Below are 24,453 nucleotides of genomic sequence, written 5' to 3' on the forward strand. Positions count from 1 at the left end.
GGTCATTGCAAATAGTTAAAGAATATAAAATAGTTAAAGAATATATGATTTTACTGCTTATACACAAACTGTTTACTTCTTTTAATAACTTTTCTATGCATCTTTATATATGTACACATATGGTCTGTATATCTAGGGAGAGACAGAAGAAGGGCATGGATGTTATGCTTTTAAAGAAAATAATTTTGATAATTAATATAGTCCGACCTACACCACCCAAACAATGCCACGCTCCAGGCCACTTTCCAGACACATTATAAGATACTTCCTACCTATTTTTCCATAATTACCATACCATATTTGAACCATATTTGATGGAGTTCAGATATAGGCAACAAATCATAGTAATACACACACATATATGTATATATACATATATGTATGCACACATACACACACCTCTCAGAAAGCCTGGCAAGCTACCAAGAGTATCCTGCCTGCACGGGCAGAGCCTGGCAAGCTACCCATGGCATATTCGATATGCCAAAAACAGTAATGATAGGTCTCATTCTCCTGGCCCTGAAAAAGCCTCCAATCGTTGGGAATGATGAGTAAGGAGAGGCTGCTAAAATCTCAGGGCTGGGAGGAATAGAGATGTTACTGGGGTCCGTCCGAGTAAATCAACAAACAACGTGATGACAGTGATCCAGTGAATTAATATAGTATATGTACTCATGCTGATTTTCAATGACACTCACTTGAAATTTATGTGAACTTATAATACAGTGTTACTTTGATGAAAAAAGAAAAGTTGGAGCTGCCACACATGAACGGCTCCTCTGCTCCTAAAAGACCATGATCCTGGAGGCCTACTAACTACTTTCGGCACCCAGCGGCTTCTTAAAGAAATGCCTCTAGCCTGTGAACTGAGCTGTGACCCCATGTAGCCCCAGGAGGGGAAAGGTGTTTCTCTCTCAGCCTTCCCTTTCCAACGTAGCGGCGGTGGTGGCAGTGGCCCCATGGTGACCGCCATCTTATAGAGCCCACTAACCGTAGGTACGAGCTTGCAGTGATGCAACTTCTGGCAGAAATTTCTCTGGACTTAATTACTAAAATAACAGAAATCCAAAACCACGTGGCCGCTGTTGCGGTCGTGTGACCTCATATACTCTTTATTCTCCGCAATGGAAAACGTATTATCAAATGATGCCTTTTCAGCAGGTTTAATTGTTGGGGGAAAATTCCAAATAATAACAGTGAGTTTTCTGTTGAAATATTGAATGTAATCAAAGTATATAGAGAGTAAAGTGAAGATCATTAGCCACACAGGTCGGGGTTGGGTGGGATGGGAGGTATACTGGGGTTCTTGGTGGTGGAACATGTGCACTGGTGAAGGGATGGGGGTTTGATTATTGTATGACTGAGACTTAAACCTGAAAGCTTTGTAACTTTTTTCATGGTGATTCAATAATAAAAGAAAAGAAAAGAAAAGAAAGGAAAAGGAAAGGAAAGAAAGGAAAAGGAAAGGAAAGGAAAGGAAAACAAACACACCAAACAAGAACAAAGCAATCAGATCTAAAGAACAGTTTGGAGGTTACCGAGAGGATCAGGGCCAGGGTGGGTGGGTTAAAGGGGGTGAAGTGCAGGATTATAGATGCAAATTTAGACTTTTAGTGGTGATTATCCTGTAGTATTACAGATGTGGAAGGGTGATATTACATACTAAAAACTTATACAATGTCGTAAACCAATGTAAGAGCATTGAAACATAAAATTCAAAAGATGGGGGGCTGTGCATGTGACTTAGCACTTGCACTGCAAGTGTGAGGCCCTGGGTTCAATACCTGCATCACAAGAACAAATGATTTGGGGCGCTAGGTAGATGACTTACCAGTTAGGGTGGTGCATGCTTTACCTGTGTCAGGCTTGAACCTCGGCACCACATAGCCCACCGAACAGTGCTGGGCACAGCCCCGAAGGCCCCTGGGCACTGCCAGATGACCCTGGTAGCTAGATGGCTCTGCAGGGCTTGGCGGCTCCTGTCTTCCTGCCCTAGTACTGAACCATGTGGTCTTTATATTGCTGGGAATGGCTCCCGTGCTGCCCTGTTGGGGAGTTCCCCCAAACCAAATCAAAAACAATTTTTACTTACTTCCTCTCTCCTTTTCTTTTCTTTCTCTGCTAAAAGTTCTGCCCTTCTTTTAGAAATCATATCATTCTGTTAAAGAAAAAGACATTTAACACTTCTCATAAGTAATGATAAAATCACTTTCATATATTAACAATTTTTTTCCTCCCAAAGTGGGAATAACATTTGGGTGGAGGTTAGTGAATTTTCCAGAAAAGTATGTGGATGGTGATAGTTATGCCACTACATCCTTTGTGCCTTTGGACCTCTGAGTCATCTGTTTTTCTGCAGAGGGACAAGTAACACTTGGGTCAGTCATTATTTCTACAAACTTCAGAATTTCAAACTTAGAAAATATGTTACTTTTTAGTTTGCTTTTGGTGGAGAGGTAGATTCCATACAAGCAAAAACAGGGCAACAGGACAATACTGGCACGCAACTTGCTAAAAGTGCTTGGTCATCTTTTTTGTTTGTTTGTTTGTTTTGCTTTTTGGGTCACACCCAGCAATGATGCACAGGGGTTGCTCCTGGCTCTGCACTCAGGAATTACTCCTGGGGATGCTCGGGGGACAATATGGGATGCTGGGAATCGAATCTGGGTTGGCCGTGTACAAGGCAAACACCCTAACAGCTGTGCTATCACTCCAGCCCGTACTTGGTCATCTTTTATCTTACTATTACAACATAGCCACCTAACAGAGCTTTTATATATATGTGTGTAAATACACATATATATGTATGTACACACATGTATGTACACACATGTATGTATACACATGTACATACATGTGTGTATATACATATACACATATTAGGAAAACATGTGCACTTTGGATTCCTTTAAAAATATGATGCATGTCTTCTAATCCTTCTGGGGGGTCTCTAAAACTAATGCTGTGGTCTGTCCCCAAGGATTATATGGAAGTTAATGGACACCCCTTGACTTTGGGGGCTTATTAGCTGGCAAAATTGAAATTCCTTTAGGAACTGTGAGATCAAGGGCTGCCAGAAGATGTGCTTTGGGAATTTGGGTCAAGACAATCAGGACCCCTGCTGCTTTGACTTGTCATTGTTGAGTGTCAGATGTATTTTTAGAATTTACGTTTTACACTCAAGAAATATTTGTAGGTATAAGTATATTCTATTATATTCTAGTATATTCCAAATATTTGTGGGTAGAAAAATGGGATAAATTTCATTTATTTTAGGAACCCCTAGAGTGATTCTGTTGGTATTAAGAGGGTGAGAATTTACACTTAAGAAAAACCATCATCCTTATATATATTAGACATGCTATATGTCTAATATGTGTAATAGATATCTAACATATTATATGTATATGATTAGAAGCATATGGTTTACAGTAGTGTTAATGATACGGTTTCACATCTCTACCATAAAATTAATTTTTATTTGACACCATTATAAACAACTAAATAAAATTAATAACTTTTATTGTTGAATCCAGAATTAATAATCCAAGCATCCACATGAATAAAATTATTTAGTTGTTTATAATGGTATCAGATAAAAATTAATTTTAGTTATTCATAATAGGGTTCCAAGCATACAATGTTTCCACCCCAAGACTGCTACACTGTCACCCCATCTTTCCACCAATGACCCCAGATTCCTTCCCTAACCCCAACCTAAACATTTGGCAGGTGCATTTTAAAATTGAGTTATTGTAGTTTGTTTCCCATGCCTTCAGGAGTGTTGGATTTGGTAGCTTACATATATACAGATACACTTCAGACAAGCCCAAGGTCCCGGGACCTTCCCCCTATGCTACTTTCAGACCTCCTCTTCTTGCTCCCCACCTCCGTTATCTCCTTCCATGGCATTTTTGTTTTTGTGACATAGACCTGATGTTTAGCCCATCTCTGATAGCTCTACATCTCCCACCTCCCTTTTTTTTTTTTTAATACTTTCACAATTCCCTTAAAAACCAGACTTTTGGAGCCAGAGAGAGACAGTACAATGTCTTGCATATGTCTTATATGTGGCCAACCTGGGGTTCAATCCCCATATGTCTCCTGAGCACCCCAAGACTAATTCCTGAATGCAGAGCCAGGACTAACCCCTGAGCCAGGAGTAATCACCAGGTGTAGTCCAAACCCCAGAAAACCTCAGAGTTTTAGATTGGGCTTCACCTATAGAGTTCTTTAAACAACAACTCCTTTGTGTTTTCCTAACATTTAGTGAAGCCACTGAATGAGAAAGAAATGCAAACCACCAAAAAGAAATGCAGATTAAACACAGTGACTCATGTGCATTTTCTGATTTTATTTTTCCTCTGGTCTCTTTACTCCAGCAGTGGTTAGGGAAGTTTAATTACTGCACGTGTGTCACATACCATGACTATCTTGAACCCTGCAATTGATACAGTTTCTATTTTCTGCTCAAAACATACTGTAAGGGAGATTGTTTTATTCACCATTTGTAGGTGAATAAAACCAGATTAAAGGGCGGACTTAACTTTATCAGGCTAATGTGGGGTGGTACAAGAAATTCCCAGATAAGGCCATGGAAATGCTTATGGTATGTTGGGTACTGCAGAGGGGGTTTGTATTTGTTCCAACTTGATAAATGAAATTTAAAAAAACAAAGAGGCTTTAGCACAAGATTGGGAGAATTTTCACTTGGGACTTTGTGCTCTCTGTTAGTTTAATTTTATTTGCCTGGGAGAGAGTAGATGACCACAAGGACCTCAAATAATTTTCAATTCTTTGATTACAAATAGTCTCTATCACTGTCACTGTCACTCTTATCCCATTGCTCATCGATTTGCTCAAGCGGGCACTGGTAACATCTCCATTTCGAGACTTGTTAACTGTTTTTGGCATATCGAATACACCACAGGTAGCTTTCCAGGCTCTGCTGTGCTGTCGAGATACTCTCAGTAGCTTGCTGGGCTCTCCGAGAGGGGTGGAGGAATCAAATCTTATATCTAATTAAAATGTTTTTATACTGTACTGTGGTATTCAACATTTAAAAACAGCATTCTTATAAAGACCACTTGACAAGCTGAACAGATCCTGTACATATTTATTCTCCTACTTGAAAAAAAAATTAGACACATACCCTGATTTTTGTCTTCATTTCTTTGATGAGATTTTTCCTTTCTAATTTCTTTTTCTGTTTAAGTTTCCATTTATTAATTAGCTCAGGAAGAAGGCGATCAGAAATATCTTGATCCTCAACTTGCAAAATAACAGCAGCATCTGGGAAAAAACCATGTTCCCCCAGAATCTGGGCCTCCTCAATATTTCGTGGAAAGCCGTCTAAGATAAAACCTGTGGAACTAGGTGAAAATTTCATGATTTACTTTACTTGTTTAACATATTAAATTGGTTAAAAAATGACCGAAAATATGAATGTCAACTTCATAAAACTTCAAAAATTATGTGCAATGAACAGTTAAAAATGTTTGCTTTAGAATCTTCTATTGCTTTCAATATTTCCAGTAAACTCTTGGGACCCTAAAATAACATTCTATACTTAAATTTGTAGTTTCAAATTATAGCTGATGAGTTTTTGGTAATAACTTTTTATTGGGAATTTAGTAAAAGTTTTGGGATTAAAAGGAAAGGGCAAAGAAGTTCTTTCCCCTGGAGTAGTGTCCACTCAAACAAATTTACTGTTCTTTATGGAGAAACTGGGAATGCCCACCTTTAATAGGGATTTTTACCTTGAAGTAAAATTTCTTCTAATGATGCCTACTGTCATAAAACAATTATTTCTCATGTTTCTTGTAGCCAATGGCAATGACTGATTAGTGTATTTTGATTTATATATTTAAGATAGTTATATTCAAATAAGATGGCCAATTTGTCCAAAGTGAAATATTATTAGGGAGTACTTATATTTAAAAAATTAAGGCTTCAAGAACTTGACTTTGTTTAGTTCAGTGAGTCAATATTGTACCCTCTTTGAACTGGGAAAGTTTGCTTAGTTTAAAATTTTCCTTATATTAAAATGATAGAATATAGCTTGATGAAAAATTCAGTATAAGGAGTTTTAATGGTTGTATAATGTTCAGTTATCTTACACAGGCTTTAAATTTTCCTTTTAACTTCTAATTGCTAATTGTATATCATTTTGTATTTTAGACACATGGTTCAAATACTATTAGTGGAAATATTTTATGTATAAAACATTCTCACACGACTCTCCACCAGAATATTAGCTTCTCTCCACCATTGTCTCAGGGCTCCCAGCCATTCTATTCTTCCCCAACTCTTCTTCCTCATACTGAAGATCAATTCTCAGTGTTTGTTTACTTTGGGCACTTGTTATTTTCCCACTATATTTATTTATATTCCTATCTGAGAGAGAGCATTCTCTAAGTTTTTTAAAAAGTCCTATAAAGGCTGGAGAGAAGAGCTCAATGGGATGAGCACATTCTTTGTGTTCAGGAAACTTGGGTTTGTTCTCCAGCATCACATGTTTCCCCTGGAGCACTGTTGGGAGCAGAGCAATCCTTGAGCACAAAGCCAAGAATACTCCCTGAGCACCACTAAAAGAAAATGCAGTATAAAGGCCAAAATTTAATGAAGAATAGACTATTATTACGTAGTTTAGGCAAATTTCCTATATTTCCTACAACTATAGATCTAATTTAAAAAATAGGAAGTTAAAATAAAAGTTGAGGAGACTGGAGAATAGTACAGTGGGTAGGTACTTGCGTTACACATTGTTGACCCGGTTCAATCCCTGGTACTCCATATGGTCCCTTGAGCCCCACTAGAAGTGATCCCTGAGTGCAGAGACAGAGCCAAACCCTAAGCACTGCCAGGTGTGACCCCCAAATAAAAAATAAAATAAAATAAAATAAAGGTTGATGAATAATAAAGTCCACTCACTCATTTAGGTCAGGGACTGAGCAAGAGAGTGTCCAGAGGACTGGTCAGTTATTTTAATTCTAAATGTTATTTTAATTCTATACAGAATTTTGGTGTATCATGTAGAATTCATATACCATTTTATTATCTTTTACCATAAAAAGACAATAAAATTTTTTATTCTTTAAAGTAATTGTAAAGATTAAGAAAAATATAAAGAATAGAAACAAATACAATAGTAAATTCCAGATAGGTGTTTGCTTATTATCAATAATATTTCACTTTATTCTGGTATTCTATATGCCAAAAACAGTAACAATAAGTCTCACAATGAAGACGTTACTGGTGTCCGCTTGAGCAAATCGATGAACAACAGGATGACAGTGATTCTGATACCAGGGCAAGGAATTCTGGTTAGAAGATCAAGGTGAAGTTGTCAGACTCTGACAACCTGGAGATTCTTCACTTGTCCCATCTGGTGTCAGGCTTCTCTGACTTTTGGATAAGGCATGACATCATGGACTACTATGAAGTGCTTTGAACTATAACTGTTTATAAGGACAAGAATCTGGTAGCTCATTAGGATGCATGGGCTTTAGAAAATGGGTTTTCAACTATGATGTTAGAGTTCTCTGAGTATCTCTCAAAAGGACCAGTGCCTGGGTCTAACCCCACAAACTTAGATAATTAGATTCAATAGCTTTGTGGTGGGCCCCTGGCACCATGATTTTTAAAATAATGCCCCAGATATTTTAAATGTGAACTCCAAGCAAGAATTGCTGTTTTATAGGCAAGTAAAGGGACAAAAAACCTTAAATCTATACTTAATTACATTTTGGTGTTTAAGAATAAAACAAATAAAAGATCAGCAAGTATATAATCTGTGCAAATCAATGTACCGTATTGGTTCCTGAAACCACCACTCAGAGAGGAATTTTTCAAGAATCTCAGGAGGCAATGGATCATTTTCCATTATATTTGCCTTGATTGCTTCTTCTTCTTCAGTAAGCTGTACATCTACAGGCTGAGTAAAACAAAACAAAACAAAACCCCAACAAAAAACCTAACGTCAGAAAAGAACCTTCCAAATGAAAATCCCATATTAACAAATAAAACTGTATTAACTAATGGGTTTTGATGATACTCGTTGTTTTCTTTTTCTAGGGTCATTTTTTATACTTTTTTGATAAATATTTTATTTTTTGTTTTTTCTTTTTTTCCCTCTTAAAAATTATTGCTTTTTCAGACCACACCTGGCAGTGCTCGGGCTTACTCTTAATTCTGTGCTCAGGGATACTCTTAGTGGAACTCGGGGAACCACATGGGGATGGAACCGGGTTGGCCATGTATAAGGCAAGTGCCCTACCCACTGTACTATCACTCTGGACCGTAAATTTTAAATAGTATCTACTTTAGCTAAGGGGAGCATTGACAAATAGCATGACTGATTTTCATACACAGCCTCAGAATATCTGTCATTACTTTTTGCTAAAGCCTAAGCACCCTAAGTTCTGTGCTGGACCTACACACCTATAAGGATTAGCTTAGTTCTGTCAGACATCTTAGAATGATTCCACTGGATCCTGACTAAAGGATTGAGCAGCCAGGCTGTGCTCTGGAAACAGTAAGTACCTGTACAGGGCGTTATTTCATAAGAAAGGGGCTAATGCAGAAGTGGTAAAAAAAATAATGAGTTACCGTTAAAAATTTTCTTTTATAATCCCAAGCAGAAACCATCTGAAAGATACTTGCAAACTTACAAACATACAAGGCAGCATTAAAAAAGTATATTTTGAGAGCTCCTCTGGTGGTATTGGGGCAGATTTTTATGACATAGCAGAAAACAACAATAAAAAACCTTATAGTTTTGAACAGACATTTGAAATAACACAACCCCCAATAAACGCTATATGACAGACTTATCAGGAAAAACTTTCCTGAGCTTTATTGGACTCATACAATTCAATATTTTATATCTTTTTTGGGGTGGGGGGTTAGGGCCATACCTGGTGGTGCATAGGGCTTACTCCCAGCTCTGCACTCAGGGATCACTTCTGATATAATTGGTGGACCATATGGGGTACTGAGTATCAAACCTGGGTTGACAGTGCAAGGCAAGTGACCTACCTGCATGCTATCACTTGTGCCCCAATATTTTATGTTCTGGTTGGGCAGTATGAGCTGTAGCTTACGTGACTCAACAATTTTATCAAGCTTTGTTTTGCTTATATTCTACTTCGCTAAAATTATAGTAATAAGCACAATTATCTGAAAAGAGAATATTCATATAGTTACCTTTGGCTTCTTTGTGTTGCTTCTCTTAATTGTAACATGAGCTTGAGCTGCAAGCTCTTCGAATTCTTGTCTAAAAGCTTGTTCATCATCAGACTCTTCCTCAAATTCGGGCCCAGCTCTTTTTTCAGTTTTGAGCATTAGTTTTTCTTGGAGAAATTCTTCAAACTGAATGTGAAAAATGCCAAATTTTTCTGCTAATTTTCTTCCACAGACAGTTTTGCCTGAGCCATGAGGGCCCAACAAACATATTCTTAAAGGAGGAGCCTGCCATGGAACGGTAGGTTAGGGAGAAGAGAGGGGCAGAGGGAGAGTGGAGGAAGGAAAATTTTAGTGATTTAGCAGGGAAGAAGGTTCTATTAACTATCCTCCCTAAGACTGAATAAGAATTGTCATTACATAAATCCAAGGATGCTTTGATGCTAGGAGCAAAACTATGTGTTAAACAGTTAAACATCCAACTCTGAAACAGCAATGATTTGTAGGAATCATCTTGATCAGCCATAATATCACCTTGATATTAGATGCCAAAAGAAATCAATAAAATAAAATGAGTTTTGTTGAAAGAAATTAGGGGGATTCCCAAGCAGTTCTCAGGAGCTCTGTGCTTCCCACCCCCTGAGGCAGTTCACAGCAAAGTAGGTGGCTGGTTCAATGGAATGGCTGGAGCATTGGTGTCCTTTGGACACTGTGATACGGTGGAGAAGGAGGGGAGTAGGCAGTGTTTGGTCCTTGGTGCCCAGGATGGAACATGAGGCGGCTGTATTCAAGGCATGCACTTAACTCTTGTACTATTTCTCTGGCCTCGTAAAAACATTTTTTTTTAATTTACAAAAGAATGGAAAGGCACTTAGCATAATTCAAAAAATAAAACACCCCTCTACTAAACAAAATTATCATAAATAATGAAATGCCAAAGTCCTGTTCATTAATTCTTATAATCTCTATATTGGGAAAACCAAAAGCCAGAGAACCCAGAGATCCCGCTATCAGGATTGTTCTATAGAGGCTGAAACTGTCAAGAATGATGGTAAGAATTTGGATGAAGAAGGAGCTAAGTTTTTCGTGAGTGTAGGGAAATGACTGGGAACTTTGTAGGTGACAGCAAGGAGGAGCAGGGAGATAAGGAAAGATCTGATGAGAGGGAGTCTCCAAAGGGGCTGAAAGTAAAGTATTGTGAGTAGCAGAGGGAAGTGGGGAGTGCGGCCTGTCCACCTGTGAAGGAGGGAAGCATGAAGAAAACTCTCACAGAACATAAAGACAAAGAAGAAATAAATGCCTGAATAATGCTGAAGAAGACAATTAGGTAATTTATATGGAAACATTTGTTTTTTAAAGAAAATTTAAATGGTTTAAGAATGCAAGTCTATAAAAGAAGATCCATATCTGAAAAGAGAAGTATCAGAAAAGAAGAAGAAATAACTGCTGAAGTAAAATGTTCGATAGTCAGTGAAATTCTAGGTTCCCTTAGTGTGAAAAGACATAATTTCAGATTAATTGTGCTTTGCCTGGTTCATGCATTGTTAAAAAAAAAAGCGTCAGGGGCCTGAGCGATAGCACAGTGGGTAGGGCGTTTGCCTTGCATGCGGCCGACCCGGGTTCAATCCCCGGCATCCCATATGGTCCCCCAAGCACCGCCAGGAGTAATTCCTGAGTGCAAAGCCAGGAGTAACCCCTGAGCATCGCTGGGTGTGACCCAAAAAGAAAAAAAAAAGAGTCAGGAGAATTTGAGAACGTAAAGAATGAAAAATCAGTCCAGCAATAAGAGACTTGATCCAGCTTACACTAAAGCAACACCTCTAATATTCTGAATGAGAATGATTTTCAGGCTAGAAACCTTTGCCAATAGACACTATTAACTATATCTGAAAACGAAGTCATGACATTTTAGATAGGAAGAAAGTGAGTTGAAACTGCCTTTCAACTAAATGTATGCTGATTCTGTTACCCATCATTTATCTACATTTCTGCTAACCAGTCTGGATTCCTCCCAGGAGACAAGAGCCCAAGGTGATTCCTCATTGGTTTAAGAACTGGGCATGCATTAAGTCAATTAATGCATCACTTAAGAATGGAACTGTGGAATAATTCAAAAGGAGCAGTATGAGATTATGTAGCTATTGTTGCACATTATTCTTGTGAAGCACATTTTAGGTTCCTCAGTGATGAAATTGCTAGAGTAACACCTTTCTTATCTTCAAACACAGGTTAAACTTTTGACCACTTGAACTGCCTGAGCTCAGTGTACTAATGTTGCTGAGAAGCAAAGGGAATTGTTCCTACAAACCCAATGCACTTGATACTTTTATCTTGGGCTCTGTCCACATGGGTTTGTATAAAATGAGGAATTAGATCACAAGTAGTGAAACACAGTAAGAGGAAACACATCAACAAAAGATGACAAAAAGTCTGTCTTTAAATTATCCCAATACTAGCAGCCATCCCAAGGCATGACTATATCCACATATTTCATGACATAAAAATGGAGTCTTATGACATAGTCTGAATTATTTCATAAAATTTATTTTAAAAATTTGTTTGGTTTCGGGGCCACACCTAGCAATGCTCAGGGGTCATTTCTGGCTCTGCACTCAGGAACTACTCCTGGCAGTGCTCAGGGGACCATATGGAATGCTGGGGATGGAACTTGGTCATCTGTGTGCAAGGCAAATACCCTACCCTATGTGCTGTACTATCTCTCCAGCCCCTGTCCAGAACAGTTTAAATAGAATGTTACATGAGATCTAGGTCTTATTCTCAGTACTGTAAAATAGTAAACAATGAATAAATAACTTACACATTGTATTTTGCTTGAGGCAGCATTGGTATTATTTCAAGTAATGACATGTATTGTGGTTTGTGCATTTTGATTTTATGTACCATTCTAAGAAATTATACTCATTAAATCAAGAGAAACAAAGAATGATATGTTCAATGACTCCCTGACAACTATTTCATATTCACAATCACAAAAAAATCACACTATAAAAAACAGTGAAAAGAGCACCTATCAAGAGACACAGAGTGGCAAAAATGGATCCGGAAATTAAACCCAACATTCTGCTGTTTGCAAGAAACACACCTGAACAAACAGAGTAAACACAGACTCAAAGTCAAAGGATGGAAAACAATCCTGCAAGCAAACAGCTCCCTTAAAAAAGCTGGAGTGGCCATCCTAGTATCCGACAATATAGATTTCAGGTTGAAAAAGATTAGAAGGGACAGAAAAGGCCACTTTCTATTCATCAAGGGATATGTACAACAGGAGGAAATCACACTCTTAAATGTATACGCACCCAATGAATGACTGGCTAAATACTTAAAACAACTCCTTACAGACCTCAAAGAGGACATCACTAACAGCACAATAGTAGTCAGAGACTTCAATACCCCTTATCACCTCTGGATAGATCAACAAGAACAAAACTCAGCAAGGAAACACTGACTCTGAAAGAAGAAATGGAAGAGAGAGGCCTAATAGCCCTATACAGGGTCTTACACCCCAAAAAGAAAGAATACACATTCTTTTCCAGTGCACACGGAACGTTTTCCAAAATAGACCATGTACTGGGCCCCAGAACATACCTCAATAGAATCAGAAAAATAGAAATTGTATCAACCATCTTTTCAGACCACGAAGCGCTGAAGATAGAAGCTAACCACACACCGACACGGAGAACCAAATCAAACATCTGGAAACTAAACAACTCAATGTTGAACAATGAGTGGGTCAGGAAGGAAATCAAAGAAGAAATCAAAAAATACTTAGAAACAAATGAAAATGAGGACATGAGCTACCAAAACATATGGGACGCAGCTAAAGCCATGTTAAGGGGAAAATTTATAGCTCTCCAAGCATTCCTCAGGAAGGAAGAAAGGGCCCACATAGTCGTGGGGGGGTTGGGGTATGAGGGGGCGGGGTGGAGCTATACTGGGATTCTTGGTGGTGGAATATGAGCACTGGTGAAGGGATGGGTATTCGAGCTTTGTATAACTGAGATTTAAACCTGAAAACTTTGTAACTTTCCACAATAAAAAATTAAAAAAAAAAAAAAGAAAGGGCCCACATAGAGAACTTGACTTCACGGCTCAAGACCTTAGAAAAGGACCAGAAAAAGGAACCCAAACCAGAATGAAGGAAAGAAATAATAAAAATTGGAGCAGAAATTAATGACATCAAAGTCATAAAAACAATCCGAAAGATCAATGAAACAAAGAGCTGGTTCTTCGAGAAAATAAATAAGATTGATAAACTGCTAGCAAGACTCACAAAGAAAGAAAGAGAGAGAACCCTAATAAATCAAATCAAAAATGAAAAGGGGGAAATCATAACAGAAACCAGTGAGATTCAAAAGATCATTAGAGACTACTTTGAAGGTCTATACGCCACAAAACAAGAGAACCTAAAAGAAATGGATGAATTCCTTGATTCCTACAATCTCCCAAGTCTGAACAAAGAAGAGTTGGAATACTTGAATAGACCCATTAATGTTAAGGAAATTGAAACTGTAATCAAAAATCTCCCCAAAAACAAAAGCCCAGGCCCAGATGGATTCACTGGCTAATTCTTTCAAACATTCAAAGAAGACCTGTTGCCAGTTTTCCTCAAGCTTTTCCAGGAAATTGAAAAAACAGGAACTCTCCCAAACACATTGCCCTAATACCAAAAGCAAACAAAGACACCACTAAGAAAGAAAATTATAGACCAATATCCCTAATGAACACCGATGTGAAGATCCTCAACAAAATACTAGCAAATAGGATCCAACAACTCATCAAGAAGATCATACACCATGACCAAGTGGGATTCATCCCGGGGATGCAGGGATGGTTTAACATCTAGAAATCAATCAACATAATCCATCATATCAACAAAAGTAAAGATAAAAACCATATGATCATATCAATAGATGCAGAGAAAGCATTTGACAAGATCCAACATCCGTTCATGATGAAAACTCTCACCAAAATGGGTTTTGGAGGAACTTTCCTCAAGATAGTCAAAGCCATCTACCACAAGCCTATGGCAAACATTATCCACAATGGAGAAAAACTAAGGGCCTTTCCTCTAAGATCAGGCACAAGACAAAGATGCCCACTCTCACCACTTCTCTTCAATATAGTACTGGAAGTACTTGCGATAGCTGTTAGACAAGAAAAAGAGATTAAGGGCATCCAGATAGGGAAGGAAAAAATCAAACTCTCACTATTTGCAGATGCCTGCAAAGCCTCTACTAAGCCTCTACTAAGAAACTCTTAGAAACAATAGACTTATACAGTAAAGTTGCAGGCTACAAAATCAATACCCAAAAATCCATGGCCTTCCTATATACAAACAATGAGGCAGAGGAAAGGGACAGGAAAAAAGCAATCCCATTCACAATCGTGCTCCAGAAAATCAAGTACCTCGGAATCAGCCTAACCAAGGAAGTAAAAGACCTCTACAAAGAAAACTATAAAACGCTACTCCATGAAATAAAAGAGGACATGAGGAAATGGAAACATATACCTTGCTCATGGATAGGGAGAATCAATATTGTCAAAATGGCAATACTCCCCAAAGCATTATACAGATTCAACGCAATCCCTATAAGGATACCCATGACATTCTTCAAAGAAACGGATCAAGCAATCCTAAAATTCATATGGAACAACAAACGTCCACGGATAGCTAAAACTATTCTTGGGAAAAGGACGATGGGAGGCATCACCCTCCCCAACCTCAAACTTTACTACAAAGTGGTAACAATTAAAACAGCATGGTACTGGAACAAAGGCAGACCCGCAGACCAATAGAACAGGGTGGAATATCCCTACACACAATCCCAAATGTGTGATCATCTAATCTTTGATAAGGGAGCAAGAGATGTGAAGTGGAGCAAGGAAAGCCTCTTTAACAAATGGTGCTGGCACATACAAAAGAATGGGCTTAGACCTCGACCTGACACCATGTACAAAAGTCAGATCAAAATGGATTAAAGACCTCAACATCAGACCATAAACCATGAGGTACATTGAAGACAAGGTCGGCAAAACCCTCCACGATATTGAAGATAAAGGTATTTTCAAAGATGACATGAAACTAAGCAATTTAGTAGAAATAGAGATCAACAAATGGGACTACATTAAACTAAAAAGCTTCTGCACCGCAAAAGATACAGTGAACAAAATACAAAGACTATCTACAGAATGGGAAAGGATATTTACACAATACCCATCAGATAAGGGGTTGATATCAATGGTGTATAAAGCACTGGTTGAACTCTACAAGAAGAAAACATCCAACCCCATCAGAAAATGGGGCGAAGAAATGAACAGAAACTTTCCCAAGAAAGAGACATGAATGGCCAAAAGGCACATAAAAAAGTGCTCTACATCACGAATCATCAGAGAGATGCAGATCAAAACAACCATGAGATACCACCTCACACCACAGAGGATGGCACACATCCAAAAGAACAAAAGCAACCGCTGTTGGAGAGGATGTGGGGAGAAAGGGACCCTTCTACACTGCTGGTGGGAATGCCGACTGGTTCAGCCCTTTTGGAAAACAATATGGACGATTCTCAAAAAACTAGAGGTTTAGCTTCCATTTGACCCAGCAATACCGCTGCTGGGAATATATCCCAGAGGAGCAAAAAAGTATAGTCGAAATAACATCTGCACTTATATGTTCATCGCAGCACTATTTACAATAGCGAGAATCTGGAAAAAACCTGAGTGCCCTAGAACAGATGAGTGGCTGAAGAAACTTTGGTACATCTATACAATGGAATACTATGCAGCTGTTAGAAAAAATGAGGTCATGGAGTTTGCATATAAGTGGATCAGCATGGAAAGTATCATGCTAAGTGAAATGAGTCAGAAAGAGAGAGACAGACATAGAAAGATTGCGCTCATCTGTGGAGTATAGAATAATAGAATAGGAGTCTAACACCCAAGAATAGTAGAAATAAGTACCAGGAGTCTGTCTCCATGGCTTGGAGGCTGGTCTCTCATTCTGGGCAACTCAGAGAAGGGAACACCAAGTAAAATGTGGTCGGAGGTCATGCGGGGGAAGGGTGACGCATGCGGAATGTAGACTAGAGACTGAATACAATGGCCACTCAACACCTTTATTGCAAATCACAACACCTAATCAGAGAGAGAGAACAAAGGGAAGGCTGTGTGGGGTAGGGGGAGACGGGACTGGGGAGGGTGGGAGGGATGCTGGGTTTACTGGTGGTGCAGAATGGGCACTGGTGAAGGGATGGGTTCTCGAACTTTGTACGGGGGAAACATGAGCACAAAAATATATAAATCTGTAACTGTACCCTCACAGTGATTCACTAATAAAAAAAACCCAAATTAAAAGAACAGTGAAAAGATATCTGATGAATGAGGTGCTAAAATGGTATATTAAAATGATTAAAGGCCAGAGAGATAGCTTAATGGGTTGGGCACATGATTCCTGTGCAGGAGGCCTGGCTTTCATTCTTAACTTCAGATGGTCCTGGGGGTTCTGCTTTGTTTTGTGTTCTGGATCACAAAAAAAATCCAGTCAATCAGTGTCATTCCTCTCTCTAGAGAGTCAACAACTTGGACTTGGCCTTGAAAAACTGTGCCAGAAGTAATGTCTAAGCACTGCCAGATGTGGCCCCAAAACCAAAAGGAAGGAAGGAAAGAGAAAAAAAGATTAAAAATTTTGACATCCATATATAATTTACATAAACTTTCATTGATATAATATTAGACCCACGCCTGGCTGTCTTCACTGTGGCAACTCAGAGGGGGCAGGTTGAGTTTCCCACCTCTCCCCAAGCAGCCAAAAACCTCCAGAACCCAACTGCAGCCATACTCAAGGCCACTCTCCACAGGCTCAGATGAGCCTCACCCAACAAGTAACTGGCAGAAAAACCAAGGTTTTTCTGGCAAAAACTCATGACTGAGATCTCCAAGCCTGCTCAGATCGGGACTGGGCCTCCTCCACCCAGCTCCCCAGTTTTCCAGTAGCTTGGCAGTCACACCCAAAAACTGCCCCCAGCGTGATGTGATATCATCAATGGCCAAGACTACAAACTAAAGACTATAAACTAAAGCTCCCAGAAGAGAGCAACACAATTTAACACAATTTCCTGTAGTGCACGGCCGCATTTGAGGCCTTGCGACCTCTTATACTCTAGCCCACTTACATGCCGAAAGTAGCACACATTTGTTTGGTTGCAACATACTTTCTTGTATTCTCTTATATAGGGGCTTAAATGGCTCCAGAATGAAATGCAACCTTCATACACTTCCTTCTTTTTGCTCTGTGGTAGTATTGGTATTTGGATATTATCTGTAACAAACTATTGTGAACTACTTTATGAAAATAAAATACATAAAAATTGCAAAAAATATTAGATGAAAAAACATGAAAATATTATATCCACTAGAGTGGGTTGGAGAGATAGTATAGAATAAAGGCAAAGCATTTTCTTTGTACGACGTTGACCCTGGTGCAAATTCCTGGCACCATGTTATGATTCCCCCAAACATCACCAGGAGTCACTCTTAAGCACAGAGTCAGGAGTAATTCCTGAGTGCAGTAGGGTTTGGCCCCAAACAGCCACAAAAATACCTAGTGAAAACATAATAAAAAGAATCTTTATTTCTTTTAATCTTTTATTGTCTTGCACCATCCCCCTGAGGGTTACTGACTCTGTGATAAGGGATTACTCCTACTGGTGCTCAGGGGAACAAATATGGAGCTGGTGATCAAACTAAGGTTAGCCACATGCAAGGCAGGTGTCTGAACTCCTCTATGGTCTCTGTGGCCCCAGGAATCTATGTTCTTATGGTAGAGAATAAGAAAACACAATATAAGAATGAAGACTTGTCTAACAGCAAAGCAATGATATGTATGCTGTTTGTAAAAATGAATGAAACATTGTCATATGTTCTCTGATTATTGCAGGAATATAAATACAACATAAAATGTTACAATTTTACCCAATTTTAGGTTACAATTCAGTGGCACTTATAAGTACATTAATAATATTGTGTATAAACATTACCACTATCTCTTTCCAGAACTTTGTCAATCATCCTAATCTAGAACTCTGTACTGGTCAATAGTAGTTCTCCTTTCCCCTCCTCCCAGCCCCTGATAACCACTATTCCACCTTCTGAACCTGTAAGATGACCTATTAGTGTCAGTGAAATCATCTTGTTTCAGTGAAATCATCTGGTACCTGTTCTTTTGGAGCAGATTTTAGCAAATATATATGGTAGGAAGCCATATATATATATATATTTTAAAGGTAAGAGAGATAGCACAATGGGTAGGGCATTTGCCTTGCACGCAGCCGACCAGGGTTTGATTCCCCCATTCCTCTCGGAGAGCCTGGCAAGCTACCAGTGGCATATTCAATATGCCAAAAATAGTAACAAGTCTCACAATGGAGACATTACTGGTTCCCACTCAAGCAAATTGATGAACAACAGGATGACAGTGCTACAGTAAAGGTAAAAAACCATTCCAATGGTGATAAATAATTAAAAAATTGAAATATTATCATAAACTTAGAAAAAGCCAAGTCTTACAAAAACCATGGGTACAACAGCCATTTCCCCATTTTACAATGGTTTACTTGATCAAGGATAACTCATCTTAGGGAATACTCCTTTGTGATCCAGTCAATCAGTGTCATTCCTCTCTCTAGAGAGTCAACAATTCAGATATGAACTATGACCATGCCTATGAGTATGATCATGATTCTGAGTATCATGCCTCTGAGTATGTGTCAGTATGACATGGTTGATCATTGATTAATACTTTTATATATGATGTCAGTCCACTCCCACTCCTGAGAGACTACCAACCACTGAATCCAAACTCCCCTAGATCCTATTTTAGGGTTAGCAGACTGCTTTGTTCAAAGACATTAGCAAGCATAGCCGGACTCTAATACAGCAAGCAATTAACTATCTGTGTCTTGCCACCTGGACTAAAAAGATAAATTACAAGGAGTTGTTAATGGAGCTTACAAGTTTTCATTATATTGTTCAAAGAGATTTGGGACTTCAGTATTATTTGTTTGGAGGGTTATGTGGGGTGATGCTTAGGGCTTACTCCCTCCTGGCTCTATACTCAGGTCACTCCTGCAAGTGATTGTTTGTGGTGCCAGGGATAAAAATCATGTGTAAAGAGAGTGGTTTAACCCCCACACTTTCGCTCTAATTGAGACCTCACTATTAAATAAAATGATGGAGATTGAGTAGGCCCCTAAAATTTACTCAGGAGCACTCACTAGGATTGGAAGACTACTTTCACCTTTAATGGTTCTTTGTGAGCCACATACTCCTCAGGATGTTCCAAAAACTTTTCTTTTGCTTCAACACTTGACATGTAGTAGATCTTCTCTCGATATTTAACTGCATCCTCTGTGTTGCCTGGCTGTAGAATGAAATATTCTTTGAGAGCCACTGGACAAAAATGCTTTGAATCTCCCAAATGTCTTCTTTTCTCTTTAGCTTTTTCTTCACTCTGGAAATATTTTTCAAACGTTTGGAAGACAGCATTTCAAAAGTTATTTTGATTGAACACTAAATATGGGAATACAAAAGCAATAATGTATAATCTATAATGCTGTCCTTTTATAGCAATCCACAAAATCCAATTATTTTTTCAAAAAAATATTTTTTGCTCACTGTGCAAAGCCAGTAGTCAGCCACAATTCGGTAACAGGGATTGACCCAGACTTGTTGCAACATGCAAGGTAAATTCCTTAATCCCTATGTCTCAGAAGCCACTTCTAAACTATTTTAATTAAAAATAAGTTTTTTGCATTCCTACGTTCACATCTTAGACCAGAGCATGGAGAATGAAGAGGATCCTTGTCTTTTCTACAAACCCAAGTGTGTGCTGGTGTATAGGTCCTGATTAATTTTTAAAATGAAAATTATTCCTCAGAAGTAAAACTGAGTCAGGGCCACAACTTGTGATTCATTGAAAATGAAATGGGAGACACCTCAGAATTTTCTATGTTTTCTACTAAGTGAATATTAAAAGCAAATAATTTAGAAATATTTTATTTAATTAGTTCTATTGCAAGTACTCAATGTATTTTCACTTGTGATAAAGCAAAGGTGTTTCAAGTACTTTAAGGAGCCTGATGTAAAAGAGTAGAATCACATTTAAAAATGATTTTCTAAGGAGACAGACTAGAAATAGCATCGGGACAGTGGGAGTGGGTTTCAGACGTTTTGGTGGTGAAAGTGCAGTAACTATGTACATGCATCAAAAACATAAATGCAGCATTGTTGTAATCATGTTAAACTATGATAACAATTAAAAATTATTTTAAGATACTTAGTTTAAATTTATTCAAAACACACTATGGTGCACAGTGAGCATTACCTTTTTTCTTCCAATCCCATATTAATACCATTTTCTCACACAACACATAATCCTACTTTCAATACTTATTATCTGGCAGTCACAGCTGGATTAGCTACATTTATTCTGATAAAACTTTTGTTATATTTTTGTTTCTCTGACCCTACTTACCGAGACCCTGCCTGCCCCAGCTCGACTCCCTAATTCTCCCTTTAAAACATCCATCTATCTTTGTCCAAATCAGAGTTCAGTTTACCTTGGAATGTCTTCTCTATGACAGTATCACTATTGACAAAAGTTTATTCTCATCACTGACCAGCTTTGCTTATCTTGACAACACAATATATCTTGTTGAGCTTTTGTAATAAATTTCTCCTTTTATTGTTGTTGATATTCACAAGGCCATTTTTTTTGTTGTTGTTGTTAGCATTTCTTAACTTGTTGGTTCCATTTAAGATATTTTATAGTTAATTGAAAATGGAATGATTTCTAGCCCTGGGCGAGATTCCAGTATGGGTTCATTGCATCTTGTCCAGGGACACACAGAAAAAGCACCCCAGACTGAAGTGTTTTTCCTGTGGGCAAATACTGATAGTATTTTGGAAGGGGATACTTTTCAGGGCTTTGGAGTTTGATCACGTGTATTTTTTCTTTGCTACCTCTCCTCTGTCAAGTCCAGATTCCGCAGTCTCCTGGGATTCTCTCTTTCTCTCTCTCTCTGTGTCTCTCTGTCTCTCTCTCTATCGCTCTCTGTCTCTTTCTCTCTCTCCTCTCTGTCTCTGTCTCTGTCTCTCCTTCAATATGCTAGGCTGTGCCTGGGTCCCTCCTCCTTAAGGCCTGAAAGAGACACAGGACCTTACAGACAGTAAGCTGGGAAGCTGCGTCGTGTCCCTCACCATTCCTATCATTACTTTGGAACTACTGTGTTTCACTGCTCCCAGTGGATGTCTAGAAAACTTCATATCCTTCATCCTGATTTATTTGTCTTTTGTCTTTTAACCTATGACCAGAAGTGCTTAGGAGCTACGCCCAGCTATGAGCTCAGAGATCATTCCTGTCAGTTCTTCAGAAGCTTGTGGTGCCTGGGATTGGACATAGGTTTCCTGTCTGCAAAGCAGGAGCGCAGCCCATAGAACTCTCCGCTCTCTCTCTCTCTCTCTCTCTTTCTCTCTCTCTCTCTCTCTCTCTCTCTCTCTCTCTCCCTCTCTCCTTTCCCCCTCTCTCTCCTCTCTCCCTTTCTCTTTCTCTCTTTCTTTCTCTGTGACTCACTTTATCCTCTTTTTTTTGCAGTTGCACTAGGCAGGAGGATGAATTCATTACTCTTGACCCCGAACAACTATTGACCAGTTGGTGATGGTTCACGCTAGGGTCTAGTCAACAAACCAGTGGCCTCGAGCATGTAAGTTTCCCCTTACAGCCCTCTGAGCTATCTCCCTGGCCACAAATTCTCAACCTATAGTTTTTCTGATTAAAGTTCTCAGCAATTTCTTACTGATATGCTGAAAGTTATAGAATAATTCCACCTAACATTTGTTGTTTGATACATGTATATTTGGGTTAAAATTAAGCAATAAAGTTATTTTTGACTGGTTGTACATGAAATCCATTATTTAATTTCACTGACAAAACCCCCAGCTAAAAGAATCATTTCCTGTTTTATTATTGTAAGAGGCTGTCAGATGAGAATAGTTCTCAGAATTCTGGTGTCAAAGGAGTAGATTGGTACCTGCTAGCAAGTTGAGAAGTTGATTGTATTTGAGAATTCCACTCATTATTACCATACAAGCAGTCTCTCAAAACTTCAGATATTACTTTATATAGAATACCCACTGGTGCTAAATTCATCAAACATTTTTTTCACTAATGTCTACAAATTTTCCAATGGGGAGAAGAACAAAGATTTCCCTTTTCTTTTTTCCCTGGGATTAATATACCACCCTAAGGAGCAGCCCTGGCACTTCAGAGGTCATTCCACCGGCATGGAAGAAAGGGGTGTGTGACCATGTTTATCAAATTGAAGGCACATGCTTGTTCACTTGGGGGTCAAACATGCACCTCTAACTCTGGAAATGTGCATCTTCAACGACTTGACCAATGTCAATGAGCCACAAATCAAAGAATCATACCTCTTCCTCTTCCTCCTCCTCTTCTCCTTCATCCTCTTCAGCTTCCGCTTCAGCCTGATAGTCTTCTGCTTCTTCTTCAAAATCTTCCATACTTAATTCCCACCCAGAATATTGAAAAGGTCCTGTGTGATAGAGAGAGAGAAAGAAAGAGAGAGAATTGGGAGAATATTTTTAGATTAAGAAAATATTAGCTAGGTTTCACATGCTAGGTGAAGAAGCAGCTTTGATAGAGAAGGAACCACCAAGCAAAGGGTGCTAGGCGAGCCCACTAGGGATAGGAGATACGGGCTGAAAATAGACTATAGACTGAACATGATGCCTACTTAATACTTTTGTAGCAAACCACAACACCCAAAAAGAGAGAGAGAGAGAGAGAGCAAAAGGGAATGCCCTGCCACAGAGGCGGGGTGGGATAAAGGGGACAGGGTGGGGGTGGTGGGAGGAATGTTGGGACCATTGGTGGTGGAAAATGGGCACTGGTAGAGGGAAGGGTACTCAATCATTGTATGACTGAAACACAAGCATGAAAATTTGTAAGTCTGTAACTTTATCTCATGGTGATTCACTAATAAAAAAAATTTAAAAAAGAAAGTATTAGCTATAGAACTATAATTCTAATGTAATTAGAATATTAGCCATGGATAGAATTATAGTAGTTAAAGATTAGGAAACTGACTTGTATTTATTAATGTTTCAGTTAAAATATACTGCGCACAGGCCCTTGGAAATTCTTCATGTGACAAGTCTCCAGGACAGGGTTGTTTGTGCCCTGTGGCTGTTGTGATTGGTGCCTGTGCTACAAGAATTCTTTTATTGGTTGTTATTGTTTTGGTTTTTGAGTTGCATTAGAGGATGCTCAGATATTTCTTCTAGCTCTGTGCTTACAGATCACTCTTGATGGGGCTCAGAGATTGAAACCAGGTTGGCCTTAAGTAAGGTGAGTGCTTGACCCACAGTGACAACTTTCAGGTCCCAAGAATTGTTAATTATTTTAAACATTTCCCCCTGGATATAGTAAATGTTTTTACTGTAAAGCTATCAAAAAGGGCTTTATAGGCTCACAGTGCTTTTTAATAATGTTACCAGAACTTTATAATAAATATGATTTGACTCCTACTTTCTATTGTATCAACAACTTTTTGCAATAGTTCCTCTGGAGTTTTGCCAGCGATTTCCAGGTTTAGAAGCTGAGAATGCTCTAATATCACAGGTTCCATAAACTTCCAGTAATTGATGAAATATTTAACTTTCTCTTTAAGTGGCTCCATTTCAGGTACATCAGGATAAGCATCTGCTGGAAACTCAGGGAGTGAAACTTTTGAATAAGGGTTAAGAAAAGAAAAAAGAAGTTATAAATATGAGATGTTTATTCATATTATCCAAGTTATTTACAAACTTAATGTTCTAAATAGTAATAGGCATTCATTATTTTATGTTATGTTTTATATTGAAAATAAGTTATCTATTAATAAAAGCGATAGCACAGTGGGTGGGGTGTTTGCCTTGCACTCGGCCCACCTGGGTTCGATTCCTCCGATCCTCTCCGAGAGCCCAGCAAGCTCCCGAGAGTATCCAAATCGATGAGCAACGGGATGAGTGATACAGTAATTAATAAAATCAAAATCACTGCATCACTGTATCACTGTTATCCCATTGCTCATCGATTTGTTCGAGTGGGCACCAGTACCGTCTCCATTGTGAGACTTGTTGTTATTATTTTTTTTTTTTGGCATATTGAATACGCCAGGGGTGGCTTACCAGGCT

General features: G+C 38.7%; 1 protein-coding gene across 1 annotated transcript in view; it reads right to left on the bottom strand.

Moving 5' to 3' along the window:
* Nucleotides 1-24,453, bottom strand: part of AK9 (adenylate kinase 9) — a 145,311-nt gene that overhangs the window by 43,491 nt on the left and 77,367 nt on the right. Inside the window, exons 20-26 of the mRNA XM_055136724.1 lie at nucleotides 23,807-24,004; nucleotides 22,690-22,811; nucleotides 19,499-19,711; nucleotides 9,208-9,471; nucleotides 7,812-7,936; nucleotides 5,153-5,372; nucleotides 2,093-2,158 (exon numbers count right to left, since the gene is read on the bottom strand). Of these exons, the coding sequence (XP_054992699.1) occupies nucleotides 2,093-2,158; nucleotides 5,153-5,372; nucleotides 7,812-7,936; nucleotides 9,208-9,471; nucleotides 19,499-19,711; nucleotides 22,690-22,811; nucleotides 23,807-24,004 (1,208 nt within the window). The remainder of the gene's footprint in view (nucleotides 1-2,092; nucleotides 2,159-5,152; nucleotides 5,373-7,811; nucleotides 7,937-9,207; nucleotides 9,472-19,498; nucleotides 19,712-22,689; nucleotides 22,812-23,806; nucleotides 24,005-24,453) is intronic.

Source organism: Sorex araneus, chromosome 4 (genome assembly GCF_027595985.1).
Source record: "Sorex araneus isolate mSorAra2 chromosome 4, mSorAra2.pri, whole genome shotgun sequence".
Taxonomy (NCBI): Eukaryota; Metazoa; Chordata; class Mammalia; order Eulipotyphla; family Soricidae; genus Sorex; species Sorex araneus.